We start from the raw sequence: 16,513 nt of genomic DNA on the forward strand, positions 1-16,513 counted from the left end.
GCCGCCAGGGCGGAAAGTTACCGCCAGCCCCGGTGCCACCGGCCAAGGAGGCGGCCAGCACAGCTGGCAACGCGCCAGCCCCGCGGCCGAGGGGTGCCGAGCGCCCGGCGGCATCGCGACTTCCTGGCCGCCTGCTCCAAGCGGGAGGTGCCCAGGATGCTGGAGGGAGCCCTTGGGCTCATAGTGACTCCCACCAGGCCTTTGGAGGGGCTCAAAACGGCATCTTGAGGCTAGCTGTGACACCCATGGCCCCGCCAGGATGCTGCTCGAACAGCCGCAGCCCCACAGCAACATCTGGGCTGGCAGCAACAGCATCCGGCAAAGGGCCCCTGCGGGACAGGGAGCATCGGGGTCCCCAAGCGAGGCCTCTGGCTCCCCCTAACCAGGTTTGGGGACCCTCCTGGTGGGAGGTGTGACCGCCCCGAGGCTGCCGCTGGAGCCGGACCTCTCTGTGACCGCTTTAGCGTCGCATGGCTGAGCTAAAAGCCCAGAGTGAAGCCACGCGGAAAAAAACCCCATTGACCAGCATTGGGAGCACAGTGAGGAGCAACGTGGAAAAATCCATGTTACCAACAACTGCCCCCCCCACTCCACCCCAGCAAGTGCAATGTGCTCAATTGGCTCCCAATTGAGGGGTTAACTGATTCCCAGGGTCCCCCCAGGCCTTTTTCCGCCCCAGAGGTGAGCGGTGGATGCCCGCCTGGCTGTGGAGCAATTGGTGACTCAACCGGGGAAGCTGAAGGCAGCTGAAAACCTGATTGCCATCCAAAAAGCCAAGGACAAGCTGTTAAAACAGATGTACCCGTGTCGGAAATTCATGTCCCTATCGTGAATCTTTCTAGCCCCTTAGCTGGTGGGATGAGCCGTGCGCTGCCCATGGCCAGGAGATGTGCCCCAGTGGGGCTGGATTGTGGCATGACTAGAGTGGGGGACCAATGGCCTCTGGCTCCTGTGTGGATGGATGGCATCCTGCATTTCTGCTGCTGTGGGTGCGGTGATTCCCAGCGCTGCCGGGTGACGTTCCCAGCTCCCGGCTTTGCCAGCCCCACAGAGCTGCCCCACAGCCACCTCCTCCACCCCAGCTGCTGCCACCCCCCAACTTCCACATGGGAGGGAAGGGGGACGTTATTGCTGTGCCCCCCGCAAGCCCCTTGGGCATCACCGCCCCCTCCCCAAGCCCCCTGGAGCTCTGGGGCATCAGAGCCCCGTGCAGCACCCGGCCCTGCCCGGTGCCCTGTCCCGGCCGGGGGCACCCATGGGCGCCCAGGCTGCCCCCTGCTCCCGACCAGCCCCGGAGCCCCCGCCCCGGGTCACCGCAGCCCCGCGCCCGCCCGGCGCCCCCGGCGGCGGCCCCGTCCCCTCCTTCCCTCCCTCCCCCGGGGCCCGGCGAGGGGAGGAACCGGCGGGGAGCGGGGGCCGAGCCCAGCCTCGCCCCTGCGCCGCCCCGCGCGCCTCGCACCGGCTCCGGCTCCGCCACCGCCACCGGCTCCGGCTCCGGCCCCGGCCCCGGCCCCGCTCGCTCCGCCGCGCCCGCCCCGCCGGCGGCGCCGGCCCCCGCCGCCCGGGATGAAGGTGCTGCGGCACAAGATCGAGCTGCTGACAGGTACGGCGGCTTCGGCTGCGGCTCTGGTTCGCCTTGGCCCGGGCTCCCCTCCTGGTTCAGCTTGGTCCCAGCCCCGGCTCCGGCCCCGGCTCCAGTCCTGGTTCGGTTCGGCCCCGGTTCCGCTGCGGCTTTGGACCGACTCGGCTCGGCCCCGACTCCGACCCAGTTTACAATCCCACTTCGGCTCCGGTCTGTGATTCGGCCCCAACTCTGGCTCCGCGCGGCTCTGTCGCGGCCCGGCTCCGGTCGCGTTTCGACTTGGCCCCGGCTCCGCGGCCGCGGCTCTGTCCCGGCTCCGGTCCCAGTTCAGCCCGGGCCCGGTCCGGCGCCGCCGCTGCCGCCCCCACGTTGTGGGGCTGGGGCCGGCAGGACCCCGGGCGGCCCCGCGGAGGGGGTGGGGGAGCGGCTGCTTCGCTCCGTGCCATTTACGGGGTGTGGGGGGTCCCGCTATTGCTTCCCTTTGCAGGGGTCTTTTTTGGGGGGGAGAGGAACCTCCTGCTGGATTTTACCGGCTTCGGGGCCCGGGGAAGTGCTTGGAGCCACACTGGGCATTTTGGGGGTCTCCACAGTTGCTTTGCCTGCATCACCCCCTAGTTTGGGGAGGTCGCTTTGCTGCCACTGTGTCACCCTGCGCACAGTTCCAGCGGGCAGCGTTGCCATCCCCGAGTGGCACCCACTGGCCGCCTTCAGGCCCCGCCTCCCACCTAGGGGACCCTCGTGACACCGGGGGCCGGTGGCCGTCCCCAGCAGGAGGCCGCAGATGTGCCCTGCGTGACGCACGTTGCTTGCGCTGCCCCCTCCTCCTCCTCGCTGGCCTGGACGGGGTCCAGAGCGCTGTCCTGGTGGGGGCAGGGGGAGAGGGGGCACCCGCTGTGCCAGACGGACACGCTGTGGCTGGCTCCTGTGGGCAGACGGACGGACAGACACCTTCCAGGTGCTGCAGGGCTTGGGCGGGGGCTGCCCTTCACCCTGCAGGCTGAGGAGGGACCTCCCAGCCCAGGGTGGGGATTATCCCCAGCGTTGGTGCCATGGGGGGTTACAAAGAGCCCTGCGGGACAGCAGGGTCCCCCCAGTCCTCCTGTCCCCCGCCCCCCCACCCCGCCATGTGGCGGGAGGACAGCCCTGGGGATACGTGGATAGGAGCGACTGGAGGCCACCGGCTGCTGCTGCATCCCCGCAGGAACTGGGGGGTCTTCCTGGGGGTGCTGGGTGCGTACGGAGGGTTGCTGAGGGTCCTGGCAGGGCCGCCTGCCCCGCGGCCAGGCCCGCGGGTGGCACGGTGCCCTGCTCGGAGCTGGATAGCGGTGGCACAAATACAGACAGGAATAACCCTGGGGCGCCCTGAGCGCAGCCCCACGGGCCCCCTCCGTCACCCGGGCCAGGGCTCACGCGGTGGGGCCGGCGGTGGCCTCGGGGCTCTGACCAGCGCCCTCGCGAGCCGCCTGCCCCCCCGCCAAGGTCACGGGGAGGGGGGTGGCCGCGTGGCCGGGCCGCCCGCCCCGAGGGGCCACGGCTCGAAGTGATAAAGGCAGCGCGCACGAGTGCCCAAGCGCGCGGCCACCCTGCCGTGGGGCCGGGGCCGCGCGGGCCTCGGCGGCGCAGCCTGGCGTCCCGCTCCTTCCCCAGCCGGCAACCGGTGAGCACGACGCTTCTCCTTCCTCCCCATCCTGCTTTACTAGGGCTTCCTCCCTGGGGATGGTGGCCCCGGGGCCCTTGCGGGTGGCAGGGACCGTGCGGGCGGTTCGCGGAGCCGCAGGATTCCTGGGAGGCTCCGCGGGCAACAGCCAAGTGCGGTTCCAGCGCAGAGCAGCCAGGTGGCACAGCCCGCCTGCGAATCCCAGTGGAAAAGCCGGATGGATTGGAGAAACTGCCTTGGGAGGGCAGCTCGCAGCTGGCTTAGGCACTCCTGGGAGCTTGGGGCCTCTCCAGCCAGGCTGGAGCATGGAGCAGGGCCCGTGGTTGCTGGGGCATCGTAACCCTTCTGCTGTGCCCTGGGGGGATGCAAAGGGATGGGGTGTGAGCAGAGGTGGCCGGAGCCCAGCACCGGCCCCTTTGGAGCGGCAGGAATTTGGGCAGTAGGCTGGGAAGTGGGGGGAAAGAAGGCTGGGAGCACACAGGGCTCTTCCCATCCGACCAGTGAGCACGCTGTCCTTCCCCTGGTCCGGGACCCGCCACTCGGCCCCCTTTACCGCGCAGGCCTGGGGTTGTCCCCATCTCCGGGCAGCCGGGGCAGCAGGTAAACCCTGCCTGGAAACTGCTGAGGGCTCATGGCCTTTTTGGAAGAGGCCAGATGTCACCCAGATGCCCCAGTCCCTCGTGAAGGCTCCGCGTGCCCGTGGCACCGGGCGCGCGGGTGCTGCGGGTGCTGACGCCTCCCTCCCTGGCTCCCCGCCGCGGGCAGGGCTGCTGCTGCAGGAGATGACCATGGCCGGGCTGCACGAGCTGCGCTTCACCGAGGAGAAGCCGCTGCTGCCAGGCCAGGACACCGAGCTGGTGAGTCCGGCGGCGCGGGGAAGCCTCGGGAGCCATCAGGGAGCCAGGACGTGGAGGGAGAGCGGGAGGCGGGCGGCCCACGCAGCATGTGCTGAGGCTCCCCTTGCTCCCCCAGGACAATTCCGATGCCTTCCTGGCCACCGTGGACACGGACTGGAAGGTAGGACCCTGTGGGGTGACTTGGAGCCAGGCCGGGGACAAAACCCTCTTGGAAAACCAGGCTCTTGCTTCCAATAGGCGCCGAGCTGCTTTTGCAGCCCCTCTGCCATTGCCATGGCAATGGTTCCCCAGGCACTGCCAGCTCCCCGCTTACATAAGGATGTGGCAAAGCCCCTTTCTTTTAGTCTATTTTCCTATTATTTTGTTAATTTGGGGGGAGGGTTGTGGCATCGCCCTCCGTCTGTGCTGGCGTTTGGCCCCCGTGGCCGGAGGATGCCGGCTGCCCGGCTCTCTCCCAAGTCCGGCTTTACCCTGGATGCGATGCTGAAGCGCCAGCGGCTAAAATGAAGCCGCTTTGCCCTCCTGCCGGGACGGGGACAGACAAGCCCCTTTCATCCCAGGGGAATTCGGACTGCCTGGAGCTTTTGGGAAGAGCTCACTGCGGGGTGCCAAAGGCTTGAGGGGACACTGGGGAGTGGCTGGTGGGGTTTGTCCTATGGCCTGAGGGAGCCCTGGTGTCACCTCTCAGTGCTCCCCATCGGCTCCCTGAGCACAAACCCAAAAGCTTGGTGTCACCCCAGCAAGGGCAAAGAGGTGGCACAGGGCGGCCTGGGAGCACCAAGAGGAGCGCTGCAGCCCTGGGATGGGCATGGGGGGGCCTGCAAGCACTGGGGGAAACTCGAATGCGCAATGCAATGGGTGTCCGATGCAGTGGGTGTGCAATGCAATGGATGTGCATTGCAATGTGTGCACATTTGCAATGGGTGCATATGTGCAATGAGCGTGTGCTGCAGTGGGTTTGCATTGCAATGGATGTGCATTTGCAATGGGTGCTCATTTGCAATGGGTGCGTGGTGCAGTGGGTTTGTGTTGCAACGGGTGAGCATTTGCAACGGATGAGCATTTGCAACGGGGGTGTGGTGCAGCAGGTTTGCATTGCAATGGGTGCACATTTGCAATGGGTGTGTGGTGCAGTGGGTGTGGGTTGCAATGGGTGTGCATTTGCAACAGGTGCACATTTGCAATGGGTGCGATTTGCAGTGGGTACATGTCACAACGGGTGCACATTTGCAATGGGTGCACATTTGCAATGGGTGCAATTTGCAACGTGTGCGCATTTGCAACAGGTGTGTATTTCTAACGGGTGCATGGTGCAGTGGGTGTGTGTTGCAATGTGTGCACATTTGCAATGGGTGCGCCTTTGCAACGGATGCATGATGCAGTGGGTATGCATTGCAACGGGTGCACATTTGCAATGGGTGCGTGGTGCAGTGGGCACAGCCCCATTTCTGGGCCACCCTTGCCCGTCTGGTGCTGGCGAAGGAGGGAAGATGGAGCGGGCAGCACTGGGCGTTTTTTTTTCCTCATAAACAAGAGTATTTAGGGCCAATTGGAGCATGAATAATCGGCGGCGGCAGCCAATGGCCGCTGCGGCGCTCGCCCGCAATGGAGGCCCGCGCGGCCGCCGGGCGCCGGGGGGAAGGGAGAGGGAGGGCTCAGCGCGGGGCTGGGGCTGCGCTATAAAGCGCGGCGGGGGCCCGGGCGGCGCAGAGCTCCGCGTCGCCCCCGCCGCCGCCACCGCCGCTCTGTCCGTGCCACCCGGCCCCTCGCCATGCCCGAGTGCTGGGATGGGGTAGGTACCGCTGCCCGCTTGTCCATCCGTCCCTCCATCCATCCATCCGTCCCTTTCCAAATGGGGCTTGGGGCAAATTGGTCCGCGATGTCCCCCGGGATGGACCAGCATTGGTGGGGAGGGTGGGATTCGCATCCCAAGGAGGGGAGGTGTCTTTCTCCCCCGCTCCCCAGTGTGTCCCCATCCTGCAGGGCTGCGGGGCCGCGTTGTCCTTGAGCCCGTCCTCGCCGAGCCCGGCTGCGGCAGGCGGCCGTGGGGGCTGCGGGGACCCTGCTCCGGGGCCCCCCGCGCAGGACACGGGGTGGCAGCACCAGGAGGGCGCCTGGCAGGGAGGAAGAGCCCTCTGCCCTGCATCCCGCCCCCCGCTGCGGCAAAGGGCAGGGCCGCAGCGCCCGGCGGTGCCGCAGCGGCTGCGCCACGGCCGCCCCGTGCTGGGGACGAGACCTCCCGCGCGGTGACCTTGGACCGGGCCCTTCCCTGCCTCGGTTTCCCCATCTGTTATTTGGGGCGGTGGTCGGGGGGGTGTCCTCGCTCCTGCTGCAGTGCAAGGGGGGGCTGCTGGCATCGGAGAGCCGGGCTGTCCTTGGGACGTGGAGCATCGAGCTGCCCTGGGGCCCCCCAAGGACGGGGGTGCCATGGCGGGGGGCCCTGTGGCGAGGAGACCCCATCCCCGCAGCGTTCCCGCTCCCGTGTCCTTCAGAGTCCTTGGTGGCACCAGGAGAGGGGCCCCGGCATCCCAGTCCCAGAGCATCAGGCATGGGGACACTGCGGGGAGGGAGGGGACAACAAGGCACTGCTCTCCCCACCTCCCAAGGGTTCCTTTCCCAGGAAAACCGATGCACAGGGCGTTCCCCCTGGCTGCGCAGTGTCCCTGCCCTTTCTGAGCAAGGTTGTTTTTTTTGAAGTCGGTTTTTTTTTTTTCCCCAGGTTCCCAAAGCTCCCTTGGTCCCACACGCGCCTGTGCCAAGCACTCCCATCCCATCGCATGGTCCTGGTGTCCCAGGCGTGCCAGGGCCCCTTCCATCCCACTCACCTATCCCATCCCGTAATCCCATCCCGTGATCTGTCTCATTCAGTCCTCCTATCCAATCCCAAATTCTTCATCCCTAGTCTCTGATTTACTTATCCCCTCCCATGCTTGTCCCATGTCATCTCACGCCATGCCACGCTCGAGTCTCATCCCAGGATCCTCCCATATCAAATCACCTTGTCTCCAAACCTCCATTCTAGCGCACATCCTCCCACCCTCTTCCAAAATCCTCATCCCATCCCACCCCACTGCATCCCAATCCATCATGTCCACAGGCGCATCCAGCTCAGGAAATCCACGCCACGCATCAATGGGGGCTGAGAGCATATTTGGGAATCGCAGTATATCTGAGACTTGCTATATACATATATATTTTCTGCCGGCGAGGCCGTTGGGAGCCTCAGGTTTTCCCAGGATGGCTGCTCCCGTTTCCCAGCGTGCGCAGGACGGGCAGGTTGACCTTGCTGGGGGGGAGCAACCTTTCTGTAGGGGAAGCTATAGGGTGGGCAGGGCCGTGCTTGTGGACGATGCCCGTGGGAAGGGGTCTCGGGTGCTCGGGAGGCCGCGGCGGTGCTTCCAGGGCGGGCGCGCATCGCCCTGGGCCTCCTCTTCCTCCCACCCTGTCCACCAGGAGCATGACATTGAGACCCCCTACGGGCTGCTGCACGTGGTCATCCGGGGCTCCCCCAAGGGCAACCGCCCAGCCATCCTGACCTACCACGACGTCGGCCTCAACCGTAAGTCTTGACCCAACCCTGGGAGCCCAGCGGAGGGGGGCGGAGAGGAGCCAGGACGCCTGGGCCCCCTGTGAGCGGGGGGAGGCGGCTCCCCGTCTCCAGGGGCGGCTGAGTCACCGGGCGGCGGGTCGTGAGCTGCTTCCCGATAGAGGGGACCCGGCGCCACGCGTCTCCCCAGGCCTCGCGCGCCGCAGCCGGGAGCAACCCGCCGCCAGCCCCCGGCAGCCGCTGTGTCCCGCTGGGCCCCGGCCGCTGTTTCCAGGCAAGGGGATTTGCAGCCGCCTCTCAAATCTCCTCTTTGCCTGAGGAGGGTTTAGGGGCTGCTAATCCTGAGGGTAAGCACGGACTAGAGCTACTCTGGGTGGTCCCGATCCATGCAGGGGACATCGCCATCCTCAGGGCCAGCGAACTGCGACCAGTTGCCCCCTCTCTCCTTGTAGCCGCCCCCTCTGCTCTGCAGAAGGCCCCGGGCAGGGTTTGGTGGCCCTTGACTCCCGGGCGAGGGGCAGCGGGGCGCGCGCGGAGGACGTCCCACGTGTCCCTCATGTCCGCCTGCCCTCGCCAGACAAGCTGTGCTTCAACACCTTCTTCAACTACGAGGACATGCAGGAGATCACCAAGCACTTCGTGGTGTGCCACGTGGACGCGCCGGGCCAGCAGGCCGGGGCCTCGCAGTTCCCACAGGGGTAGGTGCCCCCCGGCGCGGTCCCCCGGTCCCCCTGCCTGCGGGGACGTCGGCCAGCACGGCCACCCCGCCGGGTCTGGCGTGGGTGGCGGCTCCCGTGACCGCCGCCTCGCTGCGCCGCAGATACCAGTACCCCTCCATGGACCAGCTGGCCGCCATGCTGCCCAGCGTGGTGCAGCATTTTGGGTGAGCGCTGCCGCTGGCTGCGTCGCGCCGCGGGCACCTTGCGTGTGCCTTGGGGGGCGGTCGGGGCCTCTTGGGCCCCCTGCTCTCACCCCTCTGCCTTTCAGCTTCAAGTACGTGATCGGCATCGGCGTGGGGGCAGGAGCCTACGTTCTGGCCAGATTTGCGGTGAGCGTGAGCGGAGGACGGGGGCCAACGGGCATCGCTGGGGGCTGGAGAGGCTTCTGGAGCACCAGGGTCACCCCTGGGGGGGACACTGCGCCGGGGCCATGAACCCTCTCCCTCGCTGCAGCTCATCTTCCCTGACCTGGTGGAAGGGCTGGTCCTCATGAACATTGACCCGAACGGCAAGGGCTGGATTGACTGGGCGGCTTCCAAGGTGAGCTCCGTGTCCCCAGCTGGCGTCACCCCCCCCGGGGCCACTGCCATGGTCTGACTGCCGGTGCTCCCTCTGCAGCTCTCGGGCCTCACCAGCACCCTACCAGACACAGTCCTGTCCCACCTCTTCAGCCAGGTGAGGTGCCCAAAGAGCTCAGGTCCTGCGAGGTGCAATGCCCACCAGTAGGTCAGGGGACAGCGGGGTGGTCGCTCTGGGGCCCAAGGGCTGATGCCCGTCTCGGCCGGTGCAGGAGGAGCTGGTGAACAACACGGAGCTGGTGCAGAGTTACCGGCAGCAGATCAGCAGCGTGGTGAACCAGTTCAACCTCCAGCTCTTCCTCAACATGTACAACAGGTGAGCACCCCAGGGCGTCTCTGCCGGGGTGAGAGGGGCTGGAGCACCCATGGGTGACCTCAAGGACCCCACAGAGAGCTTGGTCCCAGCTGGCTGCTCCTGTCACCACCAGGCAGCAGAGTGAAGCCGGTCCCTGGTGTGGCCAGGGGACAGAGATGGTGTGTGCAAGGTGGTCCCCATGCCACCCACGAGTTGCCACATCCCAGAGCCCACATCTGCTATTGCCCCATGTACACGAGTGGCATAAGCCCCAGCACGGGTGGCAGCGCCTGCCTGTGGGGCTCACATGTCTCTCCTCTCCCTCCCAGCCGTAGGGACCTGGACATCAACCGTCCTGGGACTGTTCCCAATGCCAAGACGCTGCGGTAAGAGCAGCGCCAGCGCGGGGCCCCGGGGTGCGTGCCCCCGGGCCAGGCCCTCACTGTGCCCTCTTGTTTCCATTCCAGCTGCCCGGTGATGCTGGTGGTGGGAGACAACGCGCCAGCCGAGGAGGGGGTGGTGAGTGCTGCGTAGCGCCTGGGCTCCCGTGCCGCCCTGCCCTCGTGCTCTCCCACTCTCTGCTGCACTGGCACGCGCCCTGCACCCCGGGAGGTGCTCAGGGCCGGCGCAGGGTGGACTAGCTGCTCCTGCCAGGCTCGGGGCGCTCCGGGGTGCTGCAAAGGTCCCTCTCACCCGCAGGTGGAGTGTAACTCCAAGCTGGATCCCACCAATACCACCTTCCTGAAGGTCAGTGGGTGGCAGGGGGGGGCCCACTGCCCAGGCAGTGCCCCTCTCTGAGCGATGGGGAGGGCCGGGGTAGCCCAGCGGTGCCGAGGGCACTGGGGGCACACACTGGAGCAGGGCAGAGGGTGCCCCCGTTCCTGAGCAGGCCCTTCCCTCTGCAGATGGCTGACTCGGGCGGGCTGCCCCAGGTCACCCAGGTGAGTCCCCCACCTTCCGGGGGTGCGCGGGGTGCCCATGCAGGGGCTGCCTTCCTGCTCAGCTGCCAGGAGGGGGACCCATGGGGACGTCTCAGCCCAACATGCGCCCCCCCCAACATGCCCTGTCCCCACAGCCCGGCAAGCTGACTGAAGCCTTCAAGTACTTCCTGCAAGGCATGGGCTACAGTGAGTGGCCGCGGGGCCGGGCGAGGGCGGGCGCACGGGCGGCTGTGCGGGTGCTGCCCCGGCTCGAGGCGCCCACGGGCGTGCAAGGGGCGCACGCGGGCTCAGCGTGTGTGCCTGTGAGAGCAGTGTGGGTGAGTGTGCGAGCCTGAACATACAAGTGTGCAAGAGGAGGCACGCGCACACATCGGTGTGTGGAGTCCACGATCTGTGTGCAGATGTGCGTGTGCCCATGCTGGCTGCCGTGCCTACGGGAGGCGGCACCCGCCGTGCGTGTGGGCGCCCTGGTCCGCGCGTGCCCCGCCGCCCTGACGCTCTCTCTCTGCCCTCCCTCGCCCTCCTCCCTCTCCGTCCCGGCCAGTCGCCCACCTCAAGGACCGCAGGCTGAGTGGAAGCACAGGTACCGCTCCGGGCTGCTCGGCCCGTGCCCATTGCTGCATGGTGCCCGCCTGGCCCTGGACTCGCCACCCGGCCTGCGCTGCCCCCTGCGCTGCCGGGGCTGTGCGATGCCCCGAGCACCCTCGGCAGCAGCCGGCACGTGGGGCCCGCAGGCTCCCAGCCCTCAGCCTTGCTCTGCTTTGCCCAGCACGAGGGGGTGCCCGCGCTCTGCCTGGCACCCCGACCCAAGCGGGGAGCACAAATGGGCTTCAGCGCGGTCCCCCCGCCATCCATGGTCCCTGGCACCCTCCTCAAGCTGGATGGAGCCTGTGCCCACTGGGCTCCCTGGCACGAGGAGGGTCACCCTGGAGAGCCGCAGGCGCCTCCAGTCCCGCTCGCTGGGCCTGCCCTTGCTCACCATCAGCCTCCACCACCCGCCTTCCCGGGGCACCGCATGCTGCAAGCTTGCGCCCGGGCAGAGCCACTTGTGCCACGCGGGCTGACGGCTCCGGCCTGGCCAGCGCGGTGGCAGCGAGGGCACCTGGGGCACCCTGAGCTAAGCAGCCGCCTGGCCGCGCTCTCTCGCAGTGCCCTCGGCCAGCATGACCCGCCTGGCGCGCTCCCGCACCGCCTCGCTCACCAGCGCCAGCTCCGTGGAGGGCGCCCGACCCCGCGCCTGCACCCACTCGGAGAGCGCCGAGGCCATGGGGCAGATCAACCACACCATGGAGGTGTCGTGCTGAGGCCCGCGCCGCCGCCCACCTCTCCTCTGGAGCCATCGCCACCCGCCTGCATCCCGCAGCGCCGAGCCGCCTTCGGCCACGGAGTCCTCCTCTCTCTCCCCCTCGCTGGAGGAGGAGGGGGACGTTGCGTCGCGCTGCCCCCAGCCCTGCGCCCGCCTCGGCCGCCGTCCCCCACAGCGCGGGCGGGCTCTGCCCTCCCCTGCGGCCGCTCGAGGGACCCACGGGGGCAGGACGGTGGCGCGGGGGCAGGTTGGCAGGGGAGGGAGCCAGCGCCGCCCATCCCGGCTCCCCCATTTCCCCATCCACTCGCCCCCCCCAGGGCCACCTCCCGTTTGGCGTCACCGCGGCAGAGCCGTTAGCAATAAGATGAGACCCCGCTCGCCCAGGGGAGCCCCCGGCCCACCCTGGGGTGCCCTACAGAGCACACGGCCTCGGGCACCCATCACCACGGGGCCACCCGTGGGTGTCCTGTGGGCACAGGGCCCCCCTGCTCCGCAGCTCGCCCAGCGGGGCGTCCCCAAGGGCTTGGCTCCCCTCGCCCCCTCCGCAGCCCTGGGGCCACCGGCCACCAGCTCCGCGGGCACAGAGAGCTGTGTCACCCGGAGCCCCCCGAGGGGCACAGGAGAAGGGGGCCTGGCCCCGCGGCCACTCACACACGCGCACACACACAGCCATCACCTGGACACCCCAGCGTCCCCCTTGTCCCCGCCTCGTCCTGCCGTGTGCTTCTCCCTGGTGTGACTCCTAAAGCTAAGCAGCCCCTTACACTGCTCCCAGCTCTTGTTATCTTTTTTTTTTTTTTTCTCTCAGCGTGTCCTTCTAGATGATATATATAAATGCCTATACATAATATATATATAAATATATATATACAGGGTGGTCCGGTCCCTGCCCATTTCAGTTGGTCCCCCTCACGGTGACACAGGGCTCCCGTTCGAGGTGGCCGGGCCGTGCTTGCCTGCATTCCCTCCCTTCCTCCCTGGGTTCTGTCAGGTCCGTTTGGTTATTTTTCTCTCGTGGCTTGTCCTTTCCATTCTTTTTTTTTTATTATTATTTCTGGGTCGCTTTTCTTTATTTTCCCAGTCACGGTGGCATTTGCTGCGTTTCGGTTTCCTTTCTCCCCGCTGCAGCCCCTCTCTCGCCATTTCCCGCAGCCCGGGCTCTGTGGCGGCAGCTCCGCGGCCGCTGCCCTCACGTGTGCCGGCAAAACATCAACCGGATTTAACTAACTTGTTGTAGAGAGGATTTACTGTGTTGGGAAAAACAAAAAAAAAAAACAAAAAAAAATAATAAAAGTGTCAGAACTTGCACATCTGGTAGGGGTGCACATCTGGGTGGGGGGATTCCTACCCCCACCTTGGGTCCCAGCTCTCATCCCAGCTCCAGTGCACGAGTGTCTGTCCTGGCCACAACCCCCAAGCGGTCCCAGTCCCTCAGGGTTGGGTGGCCACAGCTGGGGCCTGGCGGGGGACGGTCACCGCGCGCGTGGGTGCCCTGGGGCAGCTGCGATGGCGGGAGGAGGACGGACGCCGCAGGTGTCCCCCGGCGTCACGGGCAGAGCCCAGTCTGGCTGGGAGCACTTGGGGCCCCACGCAGCTCCGCGGGCCAGGCCGGTGGCGAGGGAAGGGGCCGCGGGGCAGAGCCTCCTGCGGGACCCCACCACGGGTGACCCCCACGGCTGCCGCCACCTTCCCGTGCTGCCAAGCTGGGCATTTCCCTACCCAGGGCACCGCAGCGCCGTGTGGGCCGTGTAAAGTCCCTGTCACCCAGGTCATTTGGGAGGTGGGTGCAGAGCCGCCCCCCCTGCCCCAGCTCGGGGAAAACGAGGCCTTGAAGCCTCTTGCTGGCTAAGGGAAACTGCCTGCAGCGCCTTGTGCTGCTCTTCCCATATCCAAGCCCCTGGCTCCTTCCTGCGGGCTGCTAAGGGTCCCGCTGCTGTGTCCCCTCCAGTGCGCTCGTCCCCCAGGTGCCCAGGGCGGCTGGATCTTGCCTGGGACCACGACGACGACGGATCTCACTGACCAGAACCCCCGTCCCGGCAGCAGCCCCCGCGTTCTGTCCCCACCTGCCCCTCGAGGGGAGCCAGGGGGTGACTTACAGACCCCCTTTGACATAAGAGGAGGCCGGAGTCCGTGGGTTGCTTGGTTCAAAGTTACTGCCCACTTCATTCCCACTTCTTAGGAAGGAGAAGTAGCCGGCCCAAGTGCTGGACTTAAAAATCGCAAATAAAACAGGTTTAACAAATATTGGCTCTCAGTAGCATTTCCTGGAGGAATGGGAATGCTTTAACACAGTCAAGCTTAATAGGAGAACACTTTTCCTTTAAGGGTCTCTTAATGTCTGTGACTTAAAAATATCTTTGAATCAGTAAGAGATTTTTATGAAAAAAGTGTGTCTTAAAGGCTCAAAGAGATTTAAAAGAAAAAAGCAAAGCCAGGCTCCTGAAGCATCCCATAGAATTTCTTTCTCCATAAAAGAGCCTTGCTTTGCTTTGTCCTTAAAGCCTTTTACAGCCTTTAAGAGACTTTAAGACAAAAAAAAAAGTCTCTGAAAGTCTCCAAGCCCTCCCTGAAGGCAGAGGTGGGTGTCGGGGGCACCCCGGTCCCACGCTCCCTGGACTAAGGGCTTTGAGCAGGGACAGAAACAGCCCGCAGGGTTCCTGCTCCTGCACAAAGCACTTGGGCGCTGGTGGCTGCTGCTCCTGGCAGGGTCCCATGGCCCTTCTGTGCCGAGGAGCAGATGCTCCACCCTGGAACCCCCTCCTATGGCCATTCTAGGGGGGCCCAGCCCGTGCAGCCCGGTGGCTCCCTGCTTGGGGACCGGGGGACAGCAGACAGGTTTGGCCTCGCTGGGGAAGGCTGCGTCCTACCGGCCCCCCCAGTGCAGCAGAGCCAAAGCTTGGCCCTGGGGGGTTCGTCCCCTTGGCAGGGACAGGTGCCCGGTGCCTGCACGGGTGCCCCGGGGGTGCCAGCAAAGCTCCGTGCCAGGGCAGAGCTGGCGCAGATGAAGCTGCTCTGCTGCCTCCTCTGCGCTTCCAGCTGGACTCTGCCAGCTCCTAGTCGGGGCCTTCACGCTGGCGTGCTACCAACGCTGCCATGGTGCAGGAAAACCAAACAAAGCTGCGGTTCCCCTGTCCTGGAGCACGTCCCCGCTACTCGGAGCTCAGCAGCACCAGGGCGCCAGGAAGAGGGAAGGCACCAGCCAGCAGCCCGCTCCTGCTCCAAGTGCTGCCTCCCTCCATCTCCTGCCAGGAGACTCTCCTGCCTGCCGCCCCCGGCAGCGCTGCTGTCTCAGCTCCTCGTGCTGCTGGCCTGAAAGGCAGGGCAGAAACGCGGAGACTTCTTCTCCTGCCTGCAAAAACAAACCCTTAAACACCCCATTAACCCTCCCGTTTACCGGGCAAACTTGGAAGCGCTGCGGGGGCCAGAGGGGTCACTGGGGCCTTAGGTCACTGGAAAAGGCAAGCAGAGGAAAGTGGGGTGCCCAAAGGGGAACATCCAAAGCTGAACATTTGGAGGCCCCAGGGCAGCAGGAAAATGCATGTGGAGGCCCCTGACCTACCTCAAATGGCAGCAAAACCATCCTTTCCCACCCCAAAGCACGGGCACTGGACCAGTCCAACAGGCTCTCTCAGGCCCTGGGCCCACACTAAAAGCTGCACACACTAAAACACCCGCGAAGGCCCCGTGCCCGCTCCGACACACACACCAAAGTACCCTCTGCTGCCTTGGGAAGCACTCAAGGGCCCTGGGAACCCACCAACACACGCAGAGGCCCCAAGGCCACTACAGAAGTCACCTGCACGATCCCGGGCTCCGTGTGTCCTCACTGCCCTCTCGCTGTCCCGTGACAGGGGTGCAGCAGGAGGCCCTGCTCTCTCCGGGTCTCTGGCTCAAGGATGAGGATCAGCTTGGGTCTCCGTTGGGCTCGGGCCCAACTTGTATGGGGAGAGCAGAAACTCCCCCGCGTGCCAACAGCTCCAACGCTGCCGGCTCCGGAGCCCTCACCAGCGCCTGCAGGACGTCCTCTGGAGCCACGGCAGGGGACGCAGGGCCACCTGTCCAACTCAGCTGAGGACGGCAACGTGGATTTCCATTCCTCCTTCTCTGTGGCCACGGTGACTCCTCCGAAGCTATCGGGCAGCTCAGCACAGGGCGGGCTGTCCTGGAAGCTGCAGGTCTCCATATTGGGACTCTGAGGAGTCCTGGCCGGAACACACCATCTCCGAGGCCTGCATCCGGGTGCCGACATCCCTTGTGGCTCGGAGCAGCCTGCTCCTGGGATGTGTTCAGCGGGAGAAACCCCTGCCGGGAGGTGTGCCGGCCTTGGGAGCGCCGGGCAGGGCGCTGAGGGCTCATCCTGCTCCCTGCACACTGCCACGGAGGACAGGATGGAGCCGTTCTGCTTGACAGAGCGTTGTTGTGGCTGGCGCACTGCCCACCGCTGCCCGCATCCTTGGAGGCTCCGGCTGAGGGCAAAGCTGCTGGATCGGCTCTTGCGGGCACAGCCAGTGGGAGATGCACGCGCTGCCCCCGGCCAGCTGCTCCTCTGGAAGCACCTCTGGTGCTGCTGCCAGCCAGGCAGGCCACCATTAGGTTCGAGGAACTTGTCCCGCTGTGTCCCTGCTCTCTGTGGGGGGCTGCTGGCAGGAAGCTCCGGGAGGGCTGGGCTCTTCTCCATGGGGCCGGCCCTGGGCCCTGCGCAGGGGAGGGCTGCCCTGCTCCCTGCTCCCACCCGGCTCTGCTCTGCACCACCTTAGCCCTGCAGAGCTGCGTGCGGGACAGCTGCCCTCAGCCCTGCTCAGGCGCCCGCTCCCCTTCACGGTGTTGCGGGTGACAGGAAGCATCCGTACGGCTGCGGGGGCCCTGGCAGCTTCCTGTGCTACGACCTGCGCTGCAGGCCCTGCAGCGAGGCCGCCCGTGAGAGGCAGCGCTGGCTGCGGGCAGGAGGCTGCAGGTAGCTCTGGGACCCCCACTCGGCGGGGTCCTCCTCTTGGGCGCACTCCGGTCTCCTCAGTAAGAGCAGCCAGCGGA

General features: G+C 66.1%; 1 protein-coding gene across 4 annotated transcripts; it reads left to right on the forward strand.

Annotated features, from left to right (window-relative positions):
- Positions 1-1,488: 1,488 nt before the first annotated feature.
- NDRG4 (NDRG family member 4) lies at positions 1,489-11,494 on the forward strand. Of its 4 annotated transcripts, XM_088536508.1 has the most exons (17): positions 1,489-1,603; positions 4,005-4,096; positions 4,212-4,256; positions 7,550-7,655; positions 8,221-8,341; positions 8,464-8,526; positions 8,631-8,691; positions 8,816-8,902; positions 8,981-9,037; positions 9,153-9,256; positions 9,565-9,621; positions 9,703-9,754; positions 9,935-9,982; positions 10,141-10,176; positions 10,311-10,362; positions 10,721-10,759; positions 11,326-11,494. In XM_088536508.1, the coding sequence occupies exons 1-17, from the start codon at positions 1,567-1,569 to the stop codon at positions 11,478-11,480; spliced, it is 1,212 nt and encodes a 403-aa protein (XP_088392634.1). In that variant the 5' UTR covers positions 1,489-1,566; the 3' UTR covers positions 11,481-11,494. The 4 variants fall into 4 exon arrangements, with proteins under 4 accessions (XP_088392634.1, XP_088392632.1, XP_088392635.1 ...); XM_088536506.1 differs by lacking the exon at positions 10,721-10,759; XM_088536509.1 differs by lacking the exons at positions 1,489-1,603; positions 4,005-4,096; positions 4,212-4,256 and adding an exon at positions 5,857-5,888.
- Positions 11,495-16,513: the final 5,019 nt, after the last annotated feature.

The sequence above is a fragment of the Tinamus guttatus genome, unplaced genomic scaffold (assembly GCF_059628265.1).
Source record: "Tinamus guttatus ecotype Peru unplaced genomic scaffold, ASM5962826v1 Tinamus_guttatus_pri_ptg000674l, whole genome shotgun sequence".
Taxonomy (NCBI): Eukaryota; Metazoa; Chordata; class Aves; order Tinamiformes; family Tinamidae; genus Tinamus; species Tinamus guttatus.